Source organism: Staurois parvus, unplaced genomic scaffold, assembly GCF_062004578.1.
Source record: "Staurois parvus isolate SC_StPar_1 unplaced genomic scaffold, SC_StPar_1.0 ptg000059l, whole genome shotgun sequence".
Classification (NCBI taxonomy): Eukaryota; Metazoa; Chordata; class Amphibia; order Anura; family Ranidae; genus Staurois; species Staurois parvus.
In genome coordinates, this window is record NW_028317855.1 from 1,808,799 (window position 1) to 1,832,639 (window position 23,841).

At 40.9% G+C, this 23,841-nt stretch overlaps 1 protein-coding gene and 1 pseudogene across 4 annotated transcripts in view; both read right to left on the reverse strand.

Moving 5' to 3' along the window:
* NDUFAF7 (NADH:ubiquinone oxidoreductase complex assembly factor 7) overlaps positions 1 to 23,841 on the reverse strand; it is an 83,565-nt gene that overhangs the window by 37,589 nt on the left and 22,135 nt on the right. For all 4 annotated transcript variants that reach the window (XM_089668540.1, XM_089668538.1, XM_089668541.1 and 1 more), the window contains 4 exons: positions 20,008 to 20,118; positions 11,960 to 12,173; positions 3,631 to 3,689; positions 1,991 to 2,104 (listed from right to left, as the gene is read on the reverse strand). In XM_089668540.1, coding sequence (XP_089524666.1) covers positions 1,991 to 2,104; positions 3,631 to 3,689; positions 11,960 to 12,173; positions 20,008 to 20,118 — 498 coding nt within the window. The remainder of the gene's footprint in view (positions 1 to 1,990; positions 2,105 to 3,630; positions 3,690 to 11,959; positions 12,174 to 20,007; positions 20,119 to 23,841) is intronic.
* Positions 6,169 to 8,574, reverse strand: LOC149469771 (uncharacterized; annotated as a pseudogene).

Sequence of the window (23,841 nt, forward strand, 5' to 3'; positions counted from 1 at the left end):
GTGGAGATCGGTGGTGCACTGTGTCCCGGATCACCGATCAGCGGAAAGAGCCGATCACTTTGGCTCTGTCATGTGATCAGCCGTGTCCAATCACAGCTGACCGCATGTAAATAAGGAAGTGCCGGTTATCGGCATTTCTCTCCTCACGAGCAGTCATGCTTACCGCTCGTGAGAGGAGAGCCAGTAATCAGCATTCCTCAGCAGGGACATCTAAACTGATCATCAGGGTACTGATGATCAGTGTAGTCCCATCAGTGCCACCTGTCAGTGTCCATCAATGCCACATATCAGTGCCAGTCAGTGCTGCCTATGAATGCTGCCAGTCAGTGCTGCCTATCAATGCCAGTCAGTACTGCCTTTCAGTGCCCATCAGTGATGCCTGTCAATACCAATCAGTGCCTCCTCATCAGTGCCCATCACTGCAGCCTCATTAGTGAAGGATAAAAATTACTCATTTACAAAATTTTAGAACTGAAACTAAGAAAAAAACCTTGTTTCAAAATTTTCAGTTTTTTGTTTGTTTAGAAAAAAAAACAAAAAACAACCCAGTGGTGATTAAATACCACCAAAAGAAAGCTCTGTCTCCAAAATTATAAAACTTTTGTTTGGATACAGTGTTGCATGACTGTGCAATTGCCATTCAAAGTGCGACAGCACTGAAAGCTGAAAACTGGCCTGGGAAGGAAAGGGGTGAAAGTGCCCAGTACTGAAGTGTTAAGACTGCCAAGAAGACTAAACTTCACAAAGTGGGATCTTTCATTAGTATTACAGTCAATTTTACGGTTCCAAAAGACAGTTACATTCCGGGAAGGCTAAGGCTACTTTCACACTGATCCGCGGAAAAAAAACACATATGCTCTTTTTATGCATTTGTACTGCGTTTGCTGAAAGCAGCCTAAACACCACAATTGCTTGTGCTCATAACCAAACTGTCAAACCATCAAATGGCTGGTCAATTGTCATTCAAAGTGCGACAGTTCTGAAAGCTGAAAATTGGCCTGGGCAGGAAGGGGGTGAAAGTGCCCTGTAAACAAGTGGTTAATAAACTCACCTGTCTCAGAGTCCAGCGACGTGCTCACCCGCAACTTCCCTTCTCTCCCCAGCATCTCAACTGTGAGCACCAGGCTGCGACAGCTTGCGGCTTCACAGCCGGGTGTCCACTGCGCATGCGCGAGTCATGTTGCGCATCCTGATTGGTCCGGCAGTCCTCTGGGACATGTGAAGGTTCCCAGGAGACTGCGGGAGGAAGGAGGGGGGCTGAAATTCTGGCTCACTTAGCCACGGTGAACTGAGCCGGAAGTGGGAGCGGGTACCTGTCAAAACCAAGTATCCACTCTCCACTATGGCAATGGGGGGGGGGGGGGGGGGGAGGCAGACAAGCAGAGCTGCTATTTTAGGGTGGAACTCCGCTTTAAGAAGTCCAAGTTTGTATGGAAACTAATAACAGTATTTGCACAAGCTTAGCAACTCCAGCAATATATTGTGGGATAGGGAAAATATTGTTACTTTCCCTATACTACAGTACAGTATACAGAATATTTTGGGGCCCACAGCAGCACTGCCAGGATACTTATTGAAGCAAGCAGGAAACATCCTGGAACTTTATAGTGCCTAGAATCCAACTGTTATTGTAGCTTTATATTTTCGTCCCTATTACAAATTAGCTTCAAAACCAATCTCCAGTCAGCATTGAAAATGTACTATTTAGTTGTGCGCGCCCCCTCCCCCCCAGCTTAGCAGCTAGTTAGATTAGGGGGTAAGGAAAAGGAAGAAATATTTCTTATTTCTCCTCCCCCTGCAGATGGTGCTCTCCTTTGCGATTTTCAGCACCTAAGATGTGGGCAGGCCCTCAACATTCTCACATACGCAGCCACCACATCAAAGGACAAGTAAGCTGCAATGTATTGCATTTTTGTCTTTGGGTTTAGTTATACTTTAAGATCCCCCAAAAGAGTATATTTTTCAAAAAGCTAAAAAAAAAAAAAAATACCTGAACAAAGGTTTTTGCAATAAGAGAACGGCTAGAACCAAGAACAAATCTTAATTTTTGTGGAATCTCTTGATCAACATCAATCAATATTTCTCTCCATTCATCTTGGATTTTCTGTAAAGATGAAATTGTTTAAAAAATATGTTTAGTATTTACTATTGCGTAAAATATAAAAAAACAACAGGTTGTTGACATGTACATTAAAACAAATGTTTGTGATTAACACTTTATCCTAATACTTTCATGAGAATTTGTGATCTGCAGTCTGATGTGTACATTATACAGTATGTGTGCAAAAGAAAAATGGTGCATGATTTAATTTTGATTGTATGTTCAACAGATGTATGGGAGCAGTACTTCTACTAAGTGAATACTTACTTGTTTGCCGGCTGTCAGGACTGCTACTTGCTGGTTTACCAAAACATTTCCCTACAAATATTGTTGATCAAAAAGAGAAAGGGATTGTTGCTCCATGAGACCACAATACATGTCTCGGTACTATAAATATGAGACATCCGATAACAAATCAAATGGGAATTGTGTGTATTTGAACTACCACCAGTGGTGGACATACCTTGCAAAGGACCTCTGTTCAAGAACAAATTTAGGTCCTTCGATTCTTTTAATACTTAGGTACAACCACATACTCATGTGTATCAATATGCAGATAGATGGAGATGAAGAGCAACCTTTGCAATGTGGTTCACCACCCCAAAGTCCATGATGTGCAGCTTGGCTCATACAGCTAACAGGTCTTCAGCTTACAGCTGAAAGACATGATAATTAAATTGTCGAAGCATTCCGCATGTCATGTGCTGGTCTGGCAGGAAATTAAAGAAGTACTCCTTGCCTGACATCACATAATTATATACTGGAAAAATGGTTTTGGAATCTTTGAAAATGCCTCATGTACCTCACTTGCCCAAGAAGTAAGAAGTACGTAAGTCAAAGTGAGGAGTAAGGCTATATTCTCAGCACCTGTCTGCCCAACATCTCATGTGAAATGGCCCATAGGCCCTAGAGGGCCTTTGTGCAGTTTTATGGTCTGCCCAAAATAGTATGTGTGTTGCGGGCTTTCACCATCTTTTGCAAACACTGCTGAGTCAACTGCATCAGTGAAAGAATCAGTTGACCAATGTGGATTATTCTAAATTGTTCTCTACTGCCCCTTTAAGATACAGCTAGCGCAAGAAGCATCTATTCATCAGCATGCATGCTTAGCTAGTAGGGGCTTGCATGTTTATGTCACAATTGTTGTTCTATCTGCAATTGTTTGACTACCATCTCATAGCTGTGGTTATCCGAATAGTATTGTAGTATTGGATGTACGGAGATGGGAGAGCTCTAATACTGATGCATGAATGCTTGGGTGCTTATTATAGCAATGTTGGAAGCAACATAATGGCTAAAAAAAAAAAACATAAAAAAATATCCATGCTCAAAAGTTTATTATATTTTGTGTGTAAGGAATTTGTGTGTACAGTAGGTCATAATAAAATAAAGTTTTGTATTTAGGCCCTGGTTCTGCAGGACACATTTACTCTGCAATGTAGTAGAAATGTCAAAATGCAGTAAAATTTGTATGTGCTCTGTACACAAGGACTTTTTTTTTTAATATAAAAAATAAATAAAAATGGTACCTGTACTTTGTGTATAGGCAAAGCATCAAAAAATTCATGTGCTATGTAAAATGTGTAACCTAAAGAGAAAAGAACATAGATATAATAAAATTATGTTACAAAATTTATAAAATTACATGTAAGGCATGTCAACCATTCAATTTTAAAGTTAGTGTGTAGTGAGTTCGTTATTTTTTTCACTGTTTTAGAAGATAACATTTTTAAAACCGATACAAATGAAAAATTGAGTAATATTTTTAAATCTCAGCCAGCTGGAAAATGGAGAACTGGGCTCCTTCTAACCCTTTACTGCATGAAAGTAGAGCAAATCTTACCGCCTGAACCTAGTTTTGCAAGTTTGGCATGTGTTAGCGAAACTGTACATATCGTCGCAACTACTTAGTGTATCCAGATGAATTATACTTGTTTTTTCAGCACAAATTTAAAGCTTCATTTTGTGATAAAAAGCCTGTGTAACAAAAAAAAAAAAAAAAGATAAAATGGCTAGATCAAGCCTTGATCTACATCAGGGTCAAGGTCATGGCAGGGTAAAAGGTCAGTCTTAATGTGTTTAGGTAGGTTTCAAAAAAATATATTTTTTTTAATTTAGAGTCAGTTTAGATTGTGATAATGCATACATGTGACATCTCTGCGAATGTGAGAGGTAGGAGAATTTGTTTTGGTTTTTTTCTTGGTGGTATGACATGGCAACAATAAGAAATGTATATCCCAAAGGTGTTCTATCGGGCTGAAGTCTGGAAAATGAGCAGGCCAATCAAGTTCTACCATCCCCAAACTCGCTCATGGACTTTGCTTTGTGCACTGGTGCATAGTCATGTTGGAACAATGTGGGGCAATCCCAAAACTGGTCCCACAAAGTTGGAATCATGAAATTGCCCAAAATGTCTTGGTATTCTGACACCTTAAGAGTTCCCTTTACTGGGACTAAGGGGCCATGCCCAACCCCTGAAAAACAACCCCACGCCATAATCTCCCCTCCACCAAACTTTACACTTGGCACAATGCAGTCAGGCAAGTACCGTTCTCCTGGCAATCGCCAAACCCAGACACATCCATCATATTGCCAGACAGAATCTAGAATCCAGTGGTGGTGTGCTTTACACCACTGCATCTGATGCTTTGAATTGCACTTGGTGATGTAAGGCTTGGATGCAGCTACTCAGCCATGGAAACCCATTCCATGAAGCTCTCTACACACTGTTGTTGTGCTAATCTGAAGGCCACATGAAGTTTGTAGGTCTTTAGCTATTGACTCTGCAGACAGTTGGCGACTTCTGCACACTGTGTGCTTCAGCATGCATGGACCCTGCTCTGTCATTTGATGTGGCCTACCACTTCGTGACTGAGTTGCTGTTGTTCCCAGTTGCTTTCACTTTGTTATAATACTATAATACCACTAACAATTGACTGTGGAATATTTAGTAGCAAGGAAATTTCACGGGTGGACTTATTGCACAGGTGGCAACCTATCACGGTACCACGGTTGAATTCACGGAGCTCCTAAGAGCAACCCATTCTTTCACAAATGTTTGTAGAAGCAGTCAGCATGCCTAGGTGCTTGATTTTATACACTTGTGGCCATGGAGGTGACGAACACCTGAATCTAATGATTTGGAGGGGTGTCCCTATACTTTTCGCAATATAGTGTGTGTATATTTTAGTACTGTGCAAATGTTTTAGGCAGGTTTGGAAAAAAAATGCTGTAAATTAGGAGTGCTTTCAGAAATAGAAGTGTTAATAGTTTAGTTTTATCAAATAACAAAATTGGAAAGTAAATGAACACAAGAAGAAACCAAATCAATATTTGGTGTGACCACCCTTTGCCATCAAACCAGCATCACTTTTTCTAGGTAGACAAAGTGCTTGTGCACACAGTTTTTGAAGTAACTCGGCAGAACTAACCGCAGATCCTTCTGTCTCTTCATGTAATCCCAGACAGACTCAATGATGTTGATCCATCATGCCATACCATCAGGAAGGCGTGTGATTGGTCCCAAAATGTATTCTGCAGCTGGAGCACGACCCCAAACTTACAGCCAATGTTATTAAGAACTATCTTCAATGTAAAGGAGTCCTGGAAGTGATGGTTTGGCCCCCACAAAGCCCAGATCTCAAACACCACTGAGTCTGTCTGAGATTACATGAAGAGACAGAAGGATATGAGGCAGCCTACATCCAAAGAAGATCTGTGGTTTTGTTCTCCAAGATGTTTGCAACAACCAACCTGCCGAGTTCCCTCAAAAACTGTGTGCAAAAGCACTGGGTATACCTAGAAGAATTGATGCTGATTTGAATACAAAAAGGTAGTTACACTAAATTATTGATTTGATTTAGATTTTTCTTCTGTTCGTTCACTTTGCATTTTGTAAATTGCTAAAAAAAAAATGAGTTAGACTTACCAGTAACTCCTTTCTATGAGTCTTCCAGGACAGCCCCCCTGAGATGTAGCGCTCCTCCCTCCGGGACAGGAAATAAAAAAGCACAGCCCTTTAAAAGGCAGACCTCCCACTTCAGTTTTACTCAAGAACCTCCGGAAGACATAACCATTTATGCATAAACATACATTACCATACAATCTTATGGTTAGAAATCCCAGCTGTCCTGGAAGACTCATAGAAAAGGAGTTACTTGTAAGTCTAACTGGTTTTCTCAAAAAGTCTTCCAGGACAGCCCCCTTGAGACGATAATCAAGAACCTACCCATTACAGCGGGGCTACTGCCTGAAGGACTTTGCGCCCAAATGCCTGATTCTCGCTAGAAAGAAGATCCAGGCGATAATGTTTCACAAAAGGTAGAAGGGCTGGACCAGGTGGCCGTCTTACAGATCTGTTCTGACGAGGCACCGGTTCTCTCTGCCCAGGACACTGAAAAGGATCTAGTAGAGTGTGCATTAACAAACGGGGGAAGAACTTTAATAAATTATGATTCTGTGATAGCCATCTTAATCCATCTAGCTATGGTAGACTTGGAACCCTTCTGTGGTCCCGCAAAAAGGAAAAAAAGAGAATCCGAATTTATGAATTCTCTGGATCTCCTAAAGATAAACCAAAAGACTTATTCTAACATCCAATAAACGTAATCTTTCTTCCTCCTTGCTTGCGCAAGAAGAACAGAAGGTCAGCAAAATTATATCCGGAGATCTATGAAAGGTGGAGAAAACCTTGGGAAGAAACCCAGGATCTGTTTTGAGCACAATTCTATCCTCGAAGACTGTCAAAAAGGGCTCCCTAATAGAAAGTGTCTGCAATTCACTCACCCTACAGGCCGATGTGATTGCTACCAAAAAAGTCTTTAGAGTTAAAAACATAATTGAAGATTTCTCCAAAGGTCCAAAGCTCAGAGACAGATCCCAAACTGGACAAGACCTGACCGCCACCGGCCTGGATTTGGAAAAAGCCATGAAAAACATCTGTTATAAAGGGATCTTGCTGGAGGGGGACCTGAAGGAAAACACTGAGGGCCGAGGCCTGTACCTTTAAAGTGTTAACCGAAAGGCCCTGATCGCCCCATCCTGTAAGAAATGCAACACCGCCAGGATGTCTGGAGGGCTCGACCCTTCTCTAGCATCTAGGAGTTGAATCTCTTCCAGGCCTTAGTATAAATAGCTCTGGTAACCGGTTTGCGGCAGTTCACTAAAGTCCTAATTACTCTGTCAGAAAACACCTGAGCTTTTACGAGTTGTTCTTCAGTAGCCACGCTGCCAACCTCAAGGTTCTGACCTGAGGTTGTAGCACTGGACCCTGGGATGCCAGATCCCCCCTCTCTGGAAGGGGGAACCGAGGCCAGACTCCACAGCAGAGAAAACCATGCCTTTTTCGGCCAAAACGGCGCTACTAGAATGAGGTTTGTCCTTTCTAACAGGAGCTTTTGCAGGACTGCTGGGATCAACCTCACTGGAGGAAACGCATAACAGAGATTGAACTTCCACATGCTCGTGAAAGCATCCACACCCAGAGCCTGATCTCGTGGATTTAGGGAGAAGAATGGGCTGACTTGCCTGTTTTCCTGGGAGGCAAAGAGATCGACCTCCAGCATGCCCCACCTGAGAGTGATGTTCGCAAGCACTTCTTGGTTGAGAGACCATTTGACGTGTTTGACTGGATGTCAATTTAGAAGGTCTGCTAGGGAATTCTGCGCTCCCTTGAGATAGATGGCAGATATTGAAAGCAAGTTTTGCTCAGCCCAAGAATGAATGCCATCAGTGATTGCTTGAAGAGAAGGGCTTTGTGTACCCCCGCTTGTTGAAATATGCCACCGTAGCCATACTGTCTGAACGGATCTGCAGGTGATGACCTAATAGATCTGCCTGGAAGGCGTCCAACGCTCGCTGGACTGCTAAAACCTCTGATTTAAGGATCTCTGAGCTTCCACCATGGACCACGACCCGCCTAGATGGGCTCCCCAACCAGAGCTTCTGGCATTGGTCGTAATTATAACCGGACAAGGCGTGTTCCACTCTAGAGCTATGGCTATATTGTCTTATTTGCGCCACCACCAAATGGATCTCTTGACCCTGGTCGGGATCCGGACTGCCAGATCCAAAGTAGATCTATCTCCATTCCAAACCCCCAGAAGAAAAGCCTGCAGTGGCCGCTGGTGGAATCTCACCCAGGGTACAGCTGGGAAACAAGAGGTCATGGGACCTACTGCCCTCATTACATGTCTTATTGTCGTGGATGAATTGCTCTGCAGCTCCGCCAGCACCTGATCTATCCTGAGAAACTTTTCTCGTGGAAGGAAGATCTTTCTCTCTACCAAAGAAATCTCGTACCCCAGATAGGCAACTCTCTGGGAAGGAGTCAAGGATGACTTGTCCCTGTTTATGAGCCACCACAGACTCTGAAGGAAGTCCTGAGCAAGCTGCAGATCTTCTGTCAACTGTTGGCGAAACCTGGCCACGAAGAGGAGACAGTCCAGATAGGGAACGATTGTAATAGACCTCATTCTTAAGGGAGCTAAGGCCTCCGCAAGCACCTTTGTAAACATTCTTGGTGCTAAGGCCAGACTAAAATTGTAGTGCCTGACACTGCCAATGGTGGATCTCTGAGCCCATACTTACTGCCATTTCTTAGGTATTTCTGATACGCCTATTGAATGGGAATGCGGAGATAGGCATCCCTCAGATCCAGCGTAGCCATGAAAAAACCTGGGAAAGGATTTCCCATGCCAGGGAAGGGAGGAGGGCTGCAAAAGCCCGAAGCTGTCCCAGGAGTCGCTATACAGGGCAACAATCACCAGGGGTCTCCTCCTCTGAGGACCACTCCACACTGTCATAGAGGGATCGCACCAGGGAAGAGGAGGTAGTGTAAAAAATTGGAGCCACCAGCACCACTCCGGGCTGCCCCACTGAGCCTACAGCTCCCATAAAAGTTTCCTTCGAATGTGTACCTATCCTTCCGGCAAGAAACACTAAAAACTGAAGGGGGAGACCTGGAGGTCCGCCTTTTAAAGGGCTGTGCTTTCGTGTTTCCTATCCTGGAGAGAGGAGCTCTAGGTCTCAAGGGGGCTGTCCTGGAAGATGTTTTGAGAAAAAAAATATTTAAAATATAGATTTTTAAAAGCAGTCTTACTTTACAGCATTTCTTCACACCTGCACAATACTGTATATGCTTATATATAGGGTGGCAACACTGCTCAGTAAGGTTGTCATAATAGGACAGAGGGAGCACATTTTTTTTTTCATTTGAGTTCACATACACTTTGGATTGGCGTCTTCATATGCTGTGGTATCCACGAGGGGAAAGGAGCAAGCGATGCAGCTCCATCTCGGATAAGCATGAGGCAAAACGGAAAACCACATGGCAATCACTCTAAGGAGCTTCATAGGCGATTTTAAGTGACTCTGTTCACTTCCACCGGTGGCAAGTACCATTATATTAAGCGGAGTCATTACCAACTGCAATTTTTTTGATACGAGACTATACAACCTATGCCACAATAGGGTTATTTGAGCTCTTTTGTGAGGGGAATTTTTGGATTCAATCGGTATATTTAATACCATTGGCTATACTATGTTTTGATATGGGATATATGTCTCACGCATCCCCATAGGAACCGCATCAGCTCTTGCATAAGAGAAATTTTTGGAACCCCTAGAGGGGCACATCTTAAGGAAACATGAATGTTTGAATGTAATTCACAGAGACTTCCATACTACTATATTTTTGGAACTCCATCATCATTACCTATATGAATGTTTTTCACCTCACCAGTGGAAATAGACCAGGTTTCCATTATGGTAAATTCACATATATTAATACGTGTATGAGCTACACTTCTGTATCACTTTATATTATTTCACTGAATTTCTCTATTCATTCTAGAAACCTCACCATTACAAATCTAATTTTTTGGATAATTTTTCACCGTTCTTGGTCATACAAGGATATCTATACCCACTATTCACAAGATGTGGTATATTCACACAGAAGGTAATGAGATGAAAATTCAATGATTAAATAGACTCTTATATGTGCATCCTACTAGGCTGAAATGATGATGACAAGCTTTTTGATTCTCCTGAATTCATGATTATCTACTATTTATTCTTAGGAACCACATTATATAAACTTTGATGTTCACTACAAGGAACATTTAAGGAGGAATACGAACTGATTAGGTCATTAAGTATGGAAATTTAATTCGTTGAATGCAGAAGAATCTCCACAGCCTCATATTGACCAATTTTGCCCATACAGCTATTTTTTGAAGACGCCGAACGGTTCTTAATTTTAATTCTTTGACTTTAAATATGATTGTACTATGTTCACCATGTCAATGTCTACCTTTTCTACGATCCATGTCATCAAATAAATACAATATTGCATTCACCAATGTAGTGATATATTACTCCGCATAGGATTTAATACAAACCATCTTTTAGGCAGGTTTGCACTAGTCAACCGCCATTTTTGTTTCTCTAAGTATTGCTGAGTTTATGATCCACACTTTAATCAGAAGTGAGACGGAGATACCACAAGGATATATAATTATATTCGATTAGGATGGCAATTTTTTCTTTTCTATATATGTCAGGAGACATATATATCATGTGATGATTTTTGGTGCCAGGTTATCTTTATTGATACTGTACTCCACTGGATGTAATGCAGTGCACATTGCAATCTTTTAACTGGGACCCGGAAGTGACATCATAATATCACTTCCGGGTCAGGACAAGAAGTAGCAAGAGTCCACTCTCCTCCCTCCCCTCTACCCACTGGCACTCTTTGAACAGGTCCCAGGCCTGCAGATGGGTAAGTGGAGCCTGGGAGACATAGCAGGCAGGACAGCGGTTTGGGGGGCTGCGACAGAAGAGGCTGGCAATGTAGGGGGCAGTGTGGAAGCAATGGTACATTTAACTGGGAAAATACAACTTGGTGACAGGATCTCTTTAAATAGCTGTAAACAAAGGTGTATACTACAAAAATAATTAGGAGCACTAATATTTTGCTAAATATTTAGATTTTATCAAATCCGTTTAGAGAAAGAATGACTATAAAATAGGCTGTCAATCTAATTATGGTAAATCAATCCTGTAAATATGCAATTTTCTCTATATTTAGATGTAGCTAGAAAATGTATAAAAGTTGAGAGATCAGTTAAAGGACTTATGCCTCCCTCCTAGATTGTAAGCTTGAAAGAGCAGGGCCCTCGATCCCCTCATGTTTTGCATTGTATTGGTATTGTTCTGTCACATGTTCTGTCCCCCTTTATAATGTACAGCGCTGAGCGAACTATTGGCGCTTTATAAATACTGTATAATAATAATAATAATAATAATGTCAGCCTTTCTCAACCTTTACAACTTTCTACAACTTATGATACATTAGTGTGATGATCAGCAGAAAAAAAATCCCCAGTACAATTGTGGTCATTGTGAAGAATTCCCACCTTACAGCTAAAAGGATCAATTGTGTCATTTTTGATTACTCTAGGAACAGAGTCTTATTATTAAAACCAAACACAGGAGTTTTATAAACGTGAGTAGAAGAAGACATAGTAGATGGCCATTTTCTTTTGCAGCTAGAAATATTTACAAGTAGGATTAAATGGATTTGACTGCGAACAGTTGTACAACTACAAAAAACATTTTTATTGTAAGATTCTTTGGGTATAGGGCCTGATATGAATGGTTCTAATTCTTCTGTAAAGGACTGCAGACACACACTGATATAAACATTTTTTTAAAATAAAATGTGTATGTTATCAATATAAACGTGAGCATGTCGTTTTACTTGCGTGTCATTACTTTCCTGGATCTGCACAGTAACAGAAATGACAATTTTATTCTATGAATGCTTTGAAACAATAACAGAATATAAGATACCTGAGGGTACGTCTTGTATGTTATAGTACCAGTTAATTGGAAGACCTGTCTTTGTTATTCCCATTTTATAACATGGTGATTTGTCTTCATATTTTGCCTCAGTGCTGTTTTCTGTTAAGTTGAGTGCTTGGATTTCACTTAATTTAGGACTCACTTCTACTAGGTGTATTGAGATATCACATGTGTTTAGTAGATATCGGAACTGATTAAAAACCTTAAAAATAGAAAAAGCACCCATTCAAATGAATAAACAAAGCAAAATAAACAAAGAAACAAAGTTTGTAACCTATAGTCAGAGCACTGACTAAAAAACACTGAAATTTTCCACTCGGACACACTAACATGTTTCAAAAGAAAGCATCCTTGGCACCACTGAATTTGGTAGATAAACATTTGCAGGATCAGTTCCCCACTATCCAGCCCTCTTTGGATTTTTATTTTTTAGCAGTAACAACGCCCAACTAACACCCAGACATAGAACATCTGTGCAAAATTTGAATTCTTCTAAAACACTTGTCCAAAAAATATTTTATATTGCTATATGCCTCAAAACGTTTATCTGCTCGTGAATTCTTGGTAAATTGCAAGGGCAGACTACACCTAAGGCAATTTATTCCATCTAAGATAGCAAAAATTCTTCTCCTTCTCTGTACCCTTTCATAGGGAATTTCAACCTGACAGATTCTTTATTAGATATACTCTGTCCCTTCGCTTCTGAACCTCTATTTCTATAGGACTAGTGTAATGGTATGTTCCTTATTCTTATGGTGCTGGAAATATTGCAACCAAATCAAATAGCCGTGCCAATTTAGAAAGTATAGAGCTCTGTCCAGAAAACATTACGTACTTTCAGCCAGGGATCTCCTTCCATGTATTGATGGCATAGAATACATATCTAAATGATTTCTTCTTTTTTTAAAATGAATACCTTTTATTGCTTCTTTCAGTAAAGCATATAGTTTGGATAACCACAGAAAAAATATACAAAGAACAAAAGAAAAACAAATTCCAGAGCAAATCACATCACTTGACAATGGAGGCCAAAAGGTATGACGTATAGAAATCACAACTAATTAACACAGTAAGACACTGTAATACCATACAAATAAAGTGGAAAGGTACTCAGTAAGGATCAGGTTTGCCACCCCCAACTTTTCCACATGCAAGTGAAGCACCTAGGATACTATCCTTATGCTGAAAGGACTAATTTCCCCAAAAATGTTAGTTTTTGGGTGACTGTAGGCCCCTAAAGAAAAACAAAGCAGTTTAACTGCCCCACATACATTTACTGCGGCAGGGTGGCTTTTGTGCGCTGGATCACGTATCTGGTATGTGATCAGCGCTTCCAGGTAGGCCCTGGCTGTGCTGTGATTTGTTACAGCACAAGAGGATCAGTGGGTCCTGGCCAATGATTGATTGCCGGGACCTACTGATCGGCTCCGTGATTCACAGAATTGAGCTCTATCTTGGTAAACAACACAGAGCTCTGTACACCGACAGGTGATCTTGCTGTTTTTTTTTTTATTCCCTGCAAAACAGGAAAAAACAAGATAATTAGTAAAAGCAGCACATATCACACATTGTTAGGCACACAGTTAACCCCTTGATCGCCTCTAGATGTTAACTCCTTCCCAGCCAGTGTCACTAGTACAGTGTGTAGCATTAGCATCGATCACTGTATTAGCATCACTCTTGATGTCAGTCAGTTAGTGTATCCTCCAGCCAGCATCAGCCAGTGTCAGATTGCCCACCACACAATCACAGCCCCATTATAAGTCACTGATCACCACCATAACTAGTATAAAAAATAATATATACACCATAGTTTTGTAGACGCTATAACTTGCGTGCAAACCAAATAATATACAGTTATTGGGATTTTTTTTAATCAAAGACATGTAGCAGAATACATTTTGGCCTAAATGCATATGTTTTATAGCAGAAAGTAAAAAATGTTGCTTTTTTTTTAACTTTCAGTGTTTTTAGTTTACACAGGGTGTCCCCAAAGTCTGGACACTTTAGGAAATATCGCTAATTATATGGGGTTTTTTTGCCCTCCGTATGCATTTTGCCTACAGTAGGTGTCCAGACTTTAGGGACAGCCTGTATAATTAAAAATAAAAAACCCAGTGGTGGTCACATACCACCAAAAGAAAGCTATTTGTGTGTAAATGCTATAAATTTAATTTGCATACAGTGTTGCATGACTGCAAAACTGTCAGTTAAAGGTAGCACAGTGTCGAATAGCAAAAAATAGCCTGGTCATGAAGGGGATAAAATCTTTCAGAGGGCAAGTGGTTAACGCGATTCTAAAAGGTTATTTTTTTTTCTGTAAAATAACAAACATGTCTATATTTATTTACTGTGTGCAGTGGTTTTGCACAGAGCAGCCTGGATCCGCCTCTTCTCAGGTGGCTCCCTTGGCTCCTCCTTTTTGTTGGGTGCCCCCACAGTAAGCAGCTTGCTATGGGGGCAACTGCTGTCCATTTACACACGGAGCCGCAGCTTGGCCCTGGGTGAGGACCCGCTCTCTCCTCATTGGCTCACTGGCTGTGACTGACAGCAGCGAGAGCCAATGGCTTCCAATTGCTGTTTCAGCCAATGAGGAGGCAGAGACTTGGGACAGCTGAGGCTGTCATTCACATCGCTGGATTGAGATGAGGCTCAGGTAAATATTGAGGGGGCTGGGGGCACTGCTGCACACAGAAGGTTTTTTACCTTCATGCATAGAATGCATGAAGGTAAAAACCTTCAGCCTTTAAAACCACTTTAAGTGGATGAAGGGAGAAAAAAGGAATGGCAAAAAAGAAAAAAAAATAAATAAATGGTGGTAGTGGTGGGTGAGTACACTGAGAGGACTAGAAACAGCACTGAGAACATAAGTTTGCCAAACATGATCTCTACTGAGAAGGGGCATGTGGAAACAGGATGGCCATATATGCAGTGTATTGCTGTGAGTACTGGAAATCGTGTCAGTAATACCACATTTTACAGAACTGTTTGTGTTTCTGTTTCATGGCTGCCATTAAGCATTCCCAGTTGTTGATCTTGTTACTACTGCTATCCATTGACCAATTGTTGATGGTTCCCTACTTTTCCATTTTTACAGGACACACACCTTGGTGGCAGTAAGTAAATAATTCAGGAGGGATCTTCTGCATCTTCGCCTCGAGACCCAAACTATTTCTTTCATGCCACTGTTAGGTTCACTCATACTGCTGCTGTCTCCACAAATGACTGTTTATGGAGATTAAGCACTCTGTGGGTAACTGTAGAATAAGTCCAAAAGATGACCAACACAGAACAACAACAGTATGAGGACTGAACTAGGGATCCATTATTGTTGCTACTGAATCAGGTGCCTTTAAACAATCTTAACACATACCACAAGCAGTAATGACAAAGATTCATGGATCTGCAAATCTCACAGAAATAAACTGTCAAACACTGATAAAGCCTTGTGGAGGTATAAAACCTCAAATAAACCTAAACTCAAAAGAAACTGTTCTACCTAGCTGCTTTCTCGCCTATTTTAGTCAACCCCCTGTTCACATTCCTCGACCTCAGACACCTCCTAATAAAACTTACTTATCAGCATGAGCAAATTGATAAACAATAGGGTGACACCTACTAAGCCTTATATACAACCAGATTATGACATACACCTAAGGACCCCATCTTACTTGTCCTGAAGGCCTGCAAATGGAATGGCATAAAACACAATATAGAAGCAATAGCACCTACAAATTGTTAAAAGTTGATGACCAAGTACTTAAGGTTTGTTACCAGATTCTTTGGGAAAGCATAATTGTTCTCACAAAACCCAGAAAAGACACAGAAAAAGTGCAAATTGTACAGTTCCAGTTCTCTGCTAAATTGTGATGGCAAATTAAATTTATTCAAGGTCATCTTAAATATTGGTATCTAATCTGGTAACAAACCTTAAGTGCTTGGTCATCAACTTTTAACAATTTTGGGTGCTATTGCTTCTATATTGTGTTTATGCCATTCTATTTGCAGGCCTTCAGGACAAGTGAGATGGGGTCCTTAGGTGTATGTGATAATCTAGTTGTATATAAGGCTTAGTAGGTTTCACCCTATTGTTTATTAATTTGCTCATGCTGATAAGTAAATTTATTAGAGGTGTCTGAGGTCTAGGAATGTCTGAATGCAGGAACCTTCAGAGAGCACAAAAAAGGAATCCTGTTGGCTAAATGAGGCAGAAGCTGAAAGGTAAACTCTCACGTGCACCACATCCAGACAGTGGAGAGAAATTTCCTTAGGGTGTTTCGAAGCAGGACATAAAGAAGGGCAGGACAATGTGCTGGTTAAGTTGAAAAGCAGAGATCACCATCTGTAGGATGGTGGCCTTAAGCCTCAAGGCAGCTTTGTCCTTGTGCAACACTAAAGTAGGCCATAGATGGATCGAATCTCTGCTGGTTCAGCAGGGACTGGCCGAGATTCGATCCATGTATGGGCAGGCTGGTTGTACTGAAGTCGATCCATCAAGCGATTTTTGTATGATCTATGGCTTGCTTAAAAAAGGCTCCTTATAGGATAACACCACTAATTCAGAGACACTCAGTGCAGAGGTGACAGCAATAAAATAAAGAAATAAGTCCGCTTATTTTTGTATCACTGTGCGCTGGCAGCCCATTTTTAATTAAATATTAATGCAATATACATTTACATGTACAGTATGCAGTAATGAGCTGCAATTGAATGACATTGTGAAGAGGGCATTAATATTTTGATCTTTACTTTAGGCCATGTGATGTGTAGACTAGAAGAACGAAAAAAGGGGGGGTTTCCAAAACGGCAGGCAGTATTTAATTTTTACTTGTTTTAACCACTTCCTGCCCACAATGTACCGTGGCCGGGCAGCAGCTACAGACAAAGCGATGTACCCGTATGTCGTTCTGGCTGTACTAACACAAGGGAGCGCTCCCCCCCCCCCCCCCCGGTGACTGCTGTGTTCAAAAGACACAGAGCAGAATGAAGATCCTGCTGAACGGGCCCGGTGATCATGTGATCGCTATGCAAGCAAAGCTGTTATGAATCAGTCACTCATAACAGCTCTGCTTCTCTTCCTAGTGAACTGTGATTGGCCCACAGCTGTCACATGATACATGGGGCCAATCATAGCATCTTGTACCATGTGACCAGCTTCAGCCAATCACAGATCACTATACTGAGCTGTTAAAACTTAACTCATTCATGACAGTTCATGAATGAGTTCGGTTCTGACAGCAAGTGTCACGGTGTAAGGTCAGGTTCAGAGACCAGTTGCTATAGCAGTAAAAGGCTTACCTGGAACCAGCAGGATAGGTACACCAGCGGATCCCCCTGGGAATGACGCAGGCTCACCTGAGGTGCGGGGTCTAAGTATTAACCGGTATTCACTAGAGCTCCTAATGGTGGAGATGGATTGGGCTGCGTGTTAATACCAGGTCGCAGATCTCAGGATCACCCCACCAGGGAATGAGCAGATTGGGAACCCATAGCGGATCAACAGGTTAGGGATCAGACGAAAGCAGAGTCGGTCACAAGCCAAGGGTCGGTCACAAATGGTAGCAGATCAATCGTAGTACATTAGGATAAGACGAAATCGTGGTCAGGAACAAGCCAAAGATCAGTAGCGGAGGTGTAGACAGCAGCAGGAACAGTAGCGGGATATTGGCTGGAAAGGCACAATAATCTGGCAAGGAGGAAGTCCAAGGACATGGCTTATATAGGAAGTTCATGGGAGGAGCAAGGAGTTCAAGGTTCAAGAGCAAACAAGGCAGGATTATCCAATAGAAGAGGCAGTGGGTTGTCCAGCATCCTAGGTAGCTCAGTGAGAAGAGTTACTGCCTGACACAGTAGAAGTCCCAGGTTCAAGTCCAGGCCCTGACAGCAAGCTTTGCATTGCAGGAGAAATTATCTTTATTTCTTCTGCAAAGCAAACTGTAAAAACAAAAACAAAAAAATCCCTGGTAACATTGTACTATTATGTATTAAAAAAAAAAATTATTATTTTAAAATTCTAAATATGGTATTTTTTTTTTATCTACTTGCCAACCACTTTCCCACATTTTGCAGGCGAGCAGCAGCTCTTGGCAAAGTGAAGACATGATACGTCGCTTAATTTTTTTGGGGTGTAAATGCACCTGCACCCCCCCACCCGTCGGTCCAGGGAGAAAACAGAGAACACAGCACCGAGTAAAAGCACCACTACATTTTACATGCATGTGCTAGATTAGCACCTAACATTAAAACATGCACATTTCCTTCTGTTTTATCCCTTTAAACATCCTGCAAATACATTAAAAAATACTTGCACAGCAATTTTGTGGACTGATTGCTGTCAAACCTACTCTCAAAGTCTCTGCTACATAAAGGCCAATCATTTTGTTCCAAGATAAGGAATGAAAGAGCTAGTTATGTGCCTTGAAACCATGAGCACTGAACGCAAGATAGCTCTAAACTTTCAACGTGATCAACAGGCATTTTTTTGCACTTATCAAACAGATATAACAAAATGTGTTCAAACGGTATATGACTGATTACCAGAAGAGAAAAAGAGCAGTGCATATTAGATAATATAGATATTTTCTGTAATTTCTGGCAGCCTGAAGTACGGCCATGTTGCTTTGGCAATTGAACTTAAGTCTGCAAAAGTGTGCCAGGAGACTGGCCAACCAACATGGGCTACAGAGCCCAAAGGGATACCGTAGGAAAAGGCAAATCTTTATATAACTATCTCATCTTGAGGAGGAGCGGCTTGAATTTAGGAGCTGCTTTGGCAAAGTGATTGAAGGCTTTGACTAGATAATAAGTATTTGAGTGGCTGGAATCTAGGAAGGTCCTTCAGGTCCATACCCTTTTCAGTGGACCCAGTATTGTAAAGATCTTAGCAGCTTCAAATTTTTCTGGTCATGAACCAACACCGGAGAAGAGCATAAGGAATAGTATGCAAATGAAATGGTTTAAAGATATGTGGAATTAATCATTTTGATAATTTTGTATGGTACATTTGATTGTTCTATACACACTCAGTCCAATGTGGAAACAAGGCCCAAATATTCAGAAGGTTTATCCAGGAAGCAAAAGTGTAATTGATAAAACAGGCAAAGGGTCAGTCCAGGCAGCAGGCAGATATGTTATCAGCTAAAAGGAAAAAAGGGTGGATCCAGCCAGCAGGCAGAAACATGCTCAGAAAGTAGCCAAAGGGTTGGTACACATGAAATCAGATACAGAAAAACCAGCAGCTAGTCAGGCATGTGAGAAAACTAACAAGTGCGTGCCAGGCACAGGGTCAGTAAGGTTCAAACCTGATACCCATTTTGATGTCAAAGTTGTTTATTGTTCATAAGTAATGTTGTTTGGTTTTGGATTTCTTTTTAGCATTCATTTTGGTCTACGATTTCATAATAGGGTATAGATATCAATAGAGAGACCTGTTGCCCTTTGTGCTTCCCGGTTCTCCCCTTGGCAGGGTCAATTGGTCACTAACGAACACCTTATATTGGCTAGCTGATAAGTTTTAGTGTTATGCCACAGTATGCAAGTTTGTTTTTTTTTTTGTTTTTTTTAAGAACTGGCATATACTTGTATTCACTGTATATGAGCAGTTTTTGTGATATGTATATTTATACTGCAGACTAACCACCTCTTACCATGTGGATGATTTCCGAAATCAAAAGTCTCGGGATTCATATGTATTAACTGTATCAAAATTTGATTATTACAACAGTTATTGTGTATGTTTCAATAATAGGAGTATGAATGTTTAATTGTGATCTTTTTGGTGCCTTAAAAATCCCCAGTCCATGTTTTGTAAAAACTTTTGTAAGCATTAAACCATATCTGAAAAAAGAGAACACTAAAAAGACAGATTTCTAGGGAAACGCTGTATATTAAACACCCTAATAAATAAAGCATATAAAGGTTGTAATTACAAGTAAATACAGAAATCTGCTTTTGCAAAAAATGGTGTATTCAGAAATTTGCAAGCTACAGAAGAAAAACATGATGACGCACAAACCTTCATTTTATGATTTACTTACTCTTAAAATGTCACTCATTAGTGAGCCTCTTCCAGGACCAAGTTCCACTAAATTAAGAGATTTTGATTTTCCTCCTGATATCCATTCACTAACACACCATATCCCAATTAGCTGAAATTGTAAATATATGAACAAATATCAGTTTAATTATGAATGCACAAATTAATGGTTTAAGATCTAAGTGAGGGATTATAACATGGGGAAGAGAGGAAAAAACGACTGCGTATTGCTGACATTTGTTGATAAACGTCTGTGAGGCAAGTACCTAAAGCCGGCAATACATGGATCGAAACTGGCCTATTCAGCTGGGACCAGGAGAATTTTGTAAGGGCAGGCTGGTTGTACATAAGTCAATGTATCGAAAAAAAAATCCTGGTCCCCACCCCAGAATACTACAGAGTTACTATGGCAACAATGTAGTGCCCCGGTCACAGTATGTAAAAAAAAATAAAATTGAAAAATGATGACATTGTACTGCATTGGTGACAGTATGAAAAATGCTTTTTTTTTTTTTTAATTTCTTCATTTTCCAAACAACTGAAACAAAATTACTTAAAAAAACAAAATCAAAAAAAAAAACAAAAAAAAAAAAACTTGCCATGTCTCTTTTTAACCACTAGCCTACAGGGCACTTATACCCCCTTCCTGCCCAGGTCAATTTCCAGCGCTGTCACACTTTGAATGACAATTGCGTGGTCATGCAACACTGTACTCATATGAAGTTTTATCATTTTTTTGTGATAGAGCTTTATTTTGGTGGTATTTAATCACCTCCTGGGTTTTTTATTTTTTCTTAAACAAACCAAAAACCACAGAAAATTTTGAAAAACACGTTTTTTCTTAGTTTTTGTTATAAAATTTTGTAAATAAGTTTCTCCTTCACTGATGTGTGCTAATGAGGCTGCAGTGATGAGCACTGATAGACACTGATAGGTGGCACTGATGGGCATTGACAGGCATCACTGAAAGGCAGCACTCATATATGGCACTGATAGGCGGCACTGACTGGCACTAATGGGTGACACTGAAAGGCAGCTCAGATGGGCACTGACAGCTGGCACTGCTTGGGCTACACTGATCATCAGGGCACACTGATCATCAGTGCCCTGATGATCAGTGTACATGTCCCCTCCGAGGAACGCCGACTACCGGCTCTGCTCTCCTTTCGAGCTGTCAGCGTGACAGCTCATGAGGAGAGAAATGACAATAACCGGCATTTCCCTGTTTACATGCCATCAGCTGTGATTGGACACAGCTGATCACATGACCGAGCCGACATCATTGGCTCTTTCCGTGGATCGGTGATCCGCTGTGTCCGAGGGACACAGTGCACCGCCGAACTGCGTGCTCCCGGAGCTGTGCATGCGCGGTGTGAATGGGAAGACATCATATGATGTCCTCCCAGAACGAGAGAACTGTCTTGCGTCTGTCATTGGACTATATGGCAGGTGGGAGGCGGTTAAATACCTCAAACTGTCTACTTTCCAAAAAGAAGTAAAGGGGTAATTTTTGAGGTATTTTGGGGTACTGCCCTGGCATTTTTAGGCCTCAAGAAATGAGACAGGCAGTCGGTACATGATGATTGATCAGCTTCACACATACATACATGGTATACAAAATGGTGAAAATAAGTATTTAATCCACTGCAGATTTTGTAAGTTTGGCCACTTCCAAAGAAATTAAGGGTCTATAATTTTTTTTTATCATAGCTGTATTTCAAATGATAGAGACAGAATATCAACCAAAAATCCGGAAAAAACACATGATACAAATGTTATAAATTGAGTTGCAGTTCAGTGAGTAAAATTATTATTTGATCCCCTACCAACCTACAATAATTCTGGCTCCCACAGACTGGCTATGTGCTCATGTGGTACACAGGTTATACCTGTCAATTTAAGAAGGTGCTCCTAACGACAAATCGTAATGTTTATAAAAGACACCCATGTACAGAATCTCATTCTTTCTCACCATTATGGGCAAGACCAAAGAGCTGTCAAAAGACATCTTGAACAAGATTGTAGTGTGTGTGTGTTTGTGTGTGTCATGATCATGAAGGAGAGAGAGAGAGAGAGAGAGAGAGTGTGTGTCATGATCATGAAGGAGAGAGAGAGAGAGAGAGAGAGAGAGAGAGAGTGTGTGTGTCATGATCATGAAGGAGAGAGAGAGAGAGAGTGTGTGTGTCATGATCATGAAGGAGAGAGAGAGAGAGTGTGTGTGTCATGATCATGAAGGAGAGAGAGTGTGTGTGTCATGATCATGAAGAGAGAGAGAGAGAGAGAGAGAGAGAGAGAGAGAGAGAGAGAGAGAGAGAGAGAGAGAGAGAGAGAGAGAGAGAGAGAGAGAGTGTCATGATCATGAAGGAGAGAGAGAGAGAGAGAGAGAGTGTGTGTGTCATGATCATGAAGGAGAGAGAGAGAGTGTGTGTGTCATGATCATGAAGGAGAGAGAGAGAGAGAGAGTGTGTGTGTCATGATCATGAAGGAGAGAGAGAGAGAGAGAGTGTGTGTGTCATGATCATGAGTGAGAGTGAGAGTGAGAGTGAGAGTGAGAGTGAGTGTGTGTGTGTGTGTGTGTGTGTCATGATCATGAAGGAGATAGGAAGGACAGCAGCTGAACATATCTGGCAGGATATAGACAATGCAAAATACACTCACCAGCCACTTTCTTAGGTATACATGTTCAATTGCTTGGTAGCACAAATTGCTAATCAGTCAATCATATGGCAGCAACTCAAAGCATTTAGACATCTAGATGTGGTAAAGACAACTTACTGAAGTTCAAATTGACCATCAGAATGGGGAAGAAAGGGGATTTAAGTGACTCTGAACATTGCATGGTTGTTGGTGCCAGACGGGCTGGTCTGAGTATTTCAAAAACTGCTGATCTATTTGGGATTTTCACGCACAGCCATCTCTAGGGTTTACAGAGAATGGTCTGAAAAAAGGGAAAATATCCAGTAGGCAGCAGTTGTGCGGACAAAAAATGCCTTGTTGATGTCAATGAAGAATGGGCAGAATGGCTCAAGATGATAGAAAGGCAACAATAACTCATGTCAACATGGACCAAAATCTCTAAGGAATGTTTCCAACACCTTGTTGAATCTATGCCACGAAGAATAAAGGCAGTTCTGAAGGTAAAAGGGGGTACAAACACACAACATAGTTTGTGGACTCTAACTTTCACACAGATTAAATAATATACACTGATTTGGGTTATTGTTATAAAAGAAACTTAGCAGACTACATTTTGGCCCAAGTTTATGAAGAAAGATTATTTGCAAAATGTTATTTTGTTTATTTAGCAGGAAATGAAAAACCCAGTGGTGATCAAATACCATCAAACGAAAGCCCAATTTCTGTGAACGAAATGATAAAAATTTTATTTGGGTACAGTGTTACATGACTAACTGCCATTCAAAGTATGAATGCACTGAAAGCTGAAATTTGGCCTGGGCAGGAAAGGGGTGAAAGTGAATTTGAACAATTGAACAACAAGAAAGTGAACAAATAAGTTCATTGCTATGTTTTACATAAACTTTTAACCGTGTGCTTAAAGTGTTACTAAACCCACAACAGTAAAATTAGTCTGGATATGCAGTAAAGCATGCTTGTTATGTGGATCCCAAGGGGTTAATTCTCCGCATTGTGTAAAAATGCTGTTTGATCATAACTTCTCTGATCCTCCCCTTCTTCCAGTATCCCCCTCTTATCTCCTGATAAGTCATATCATGTGGAGACATTGTGCACATGTTCAGTTTGGTGTGTATTGCTAGAGAGGTTTTTTTTTTTTTTTTTCTTGGGAGAGTGCATGTGATCAGCACAGGCCAATCAG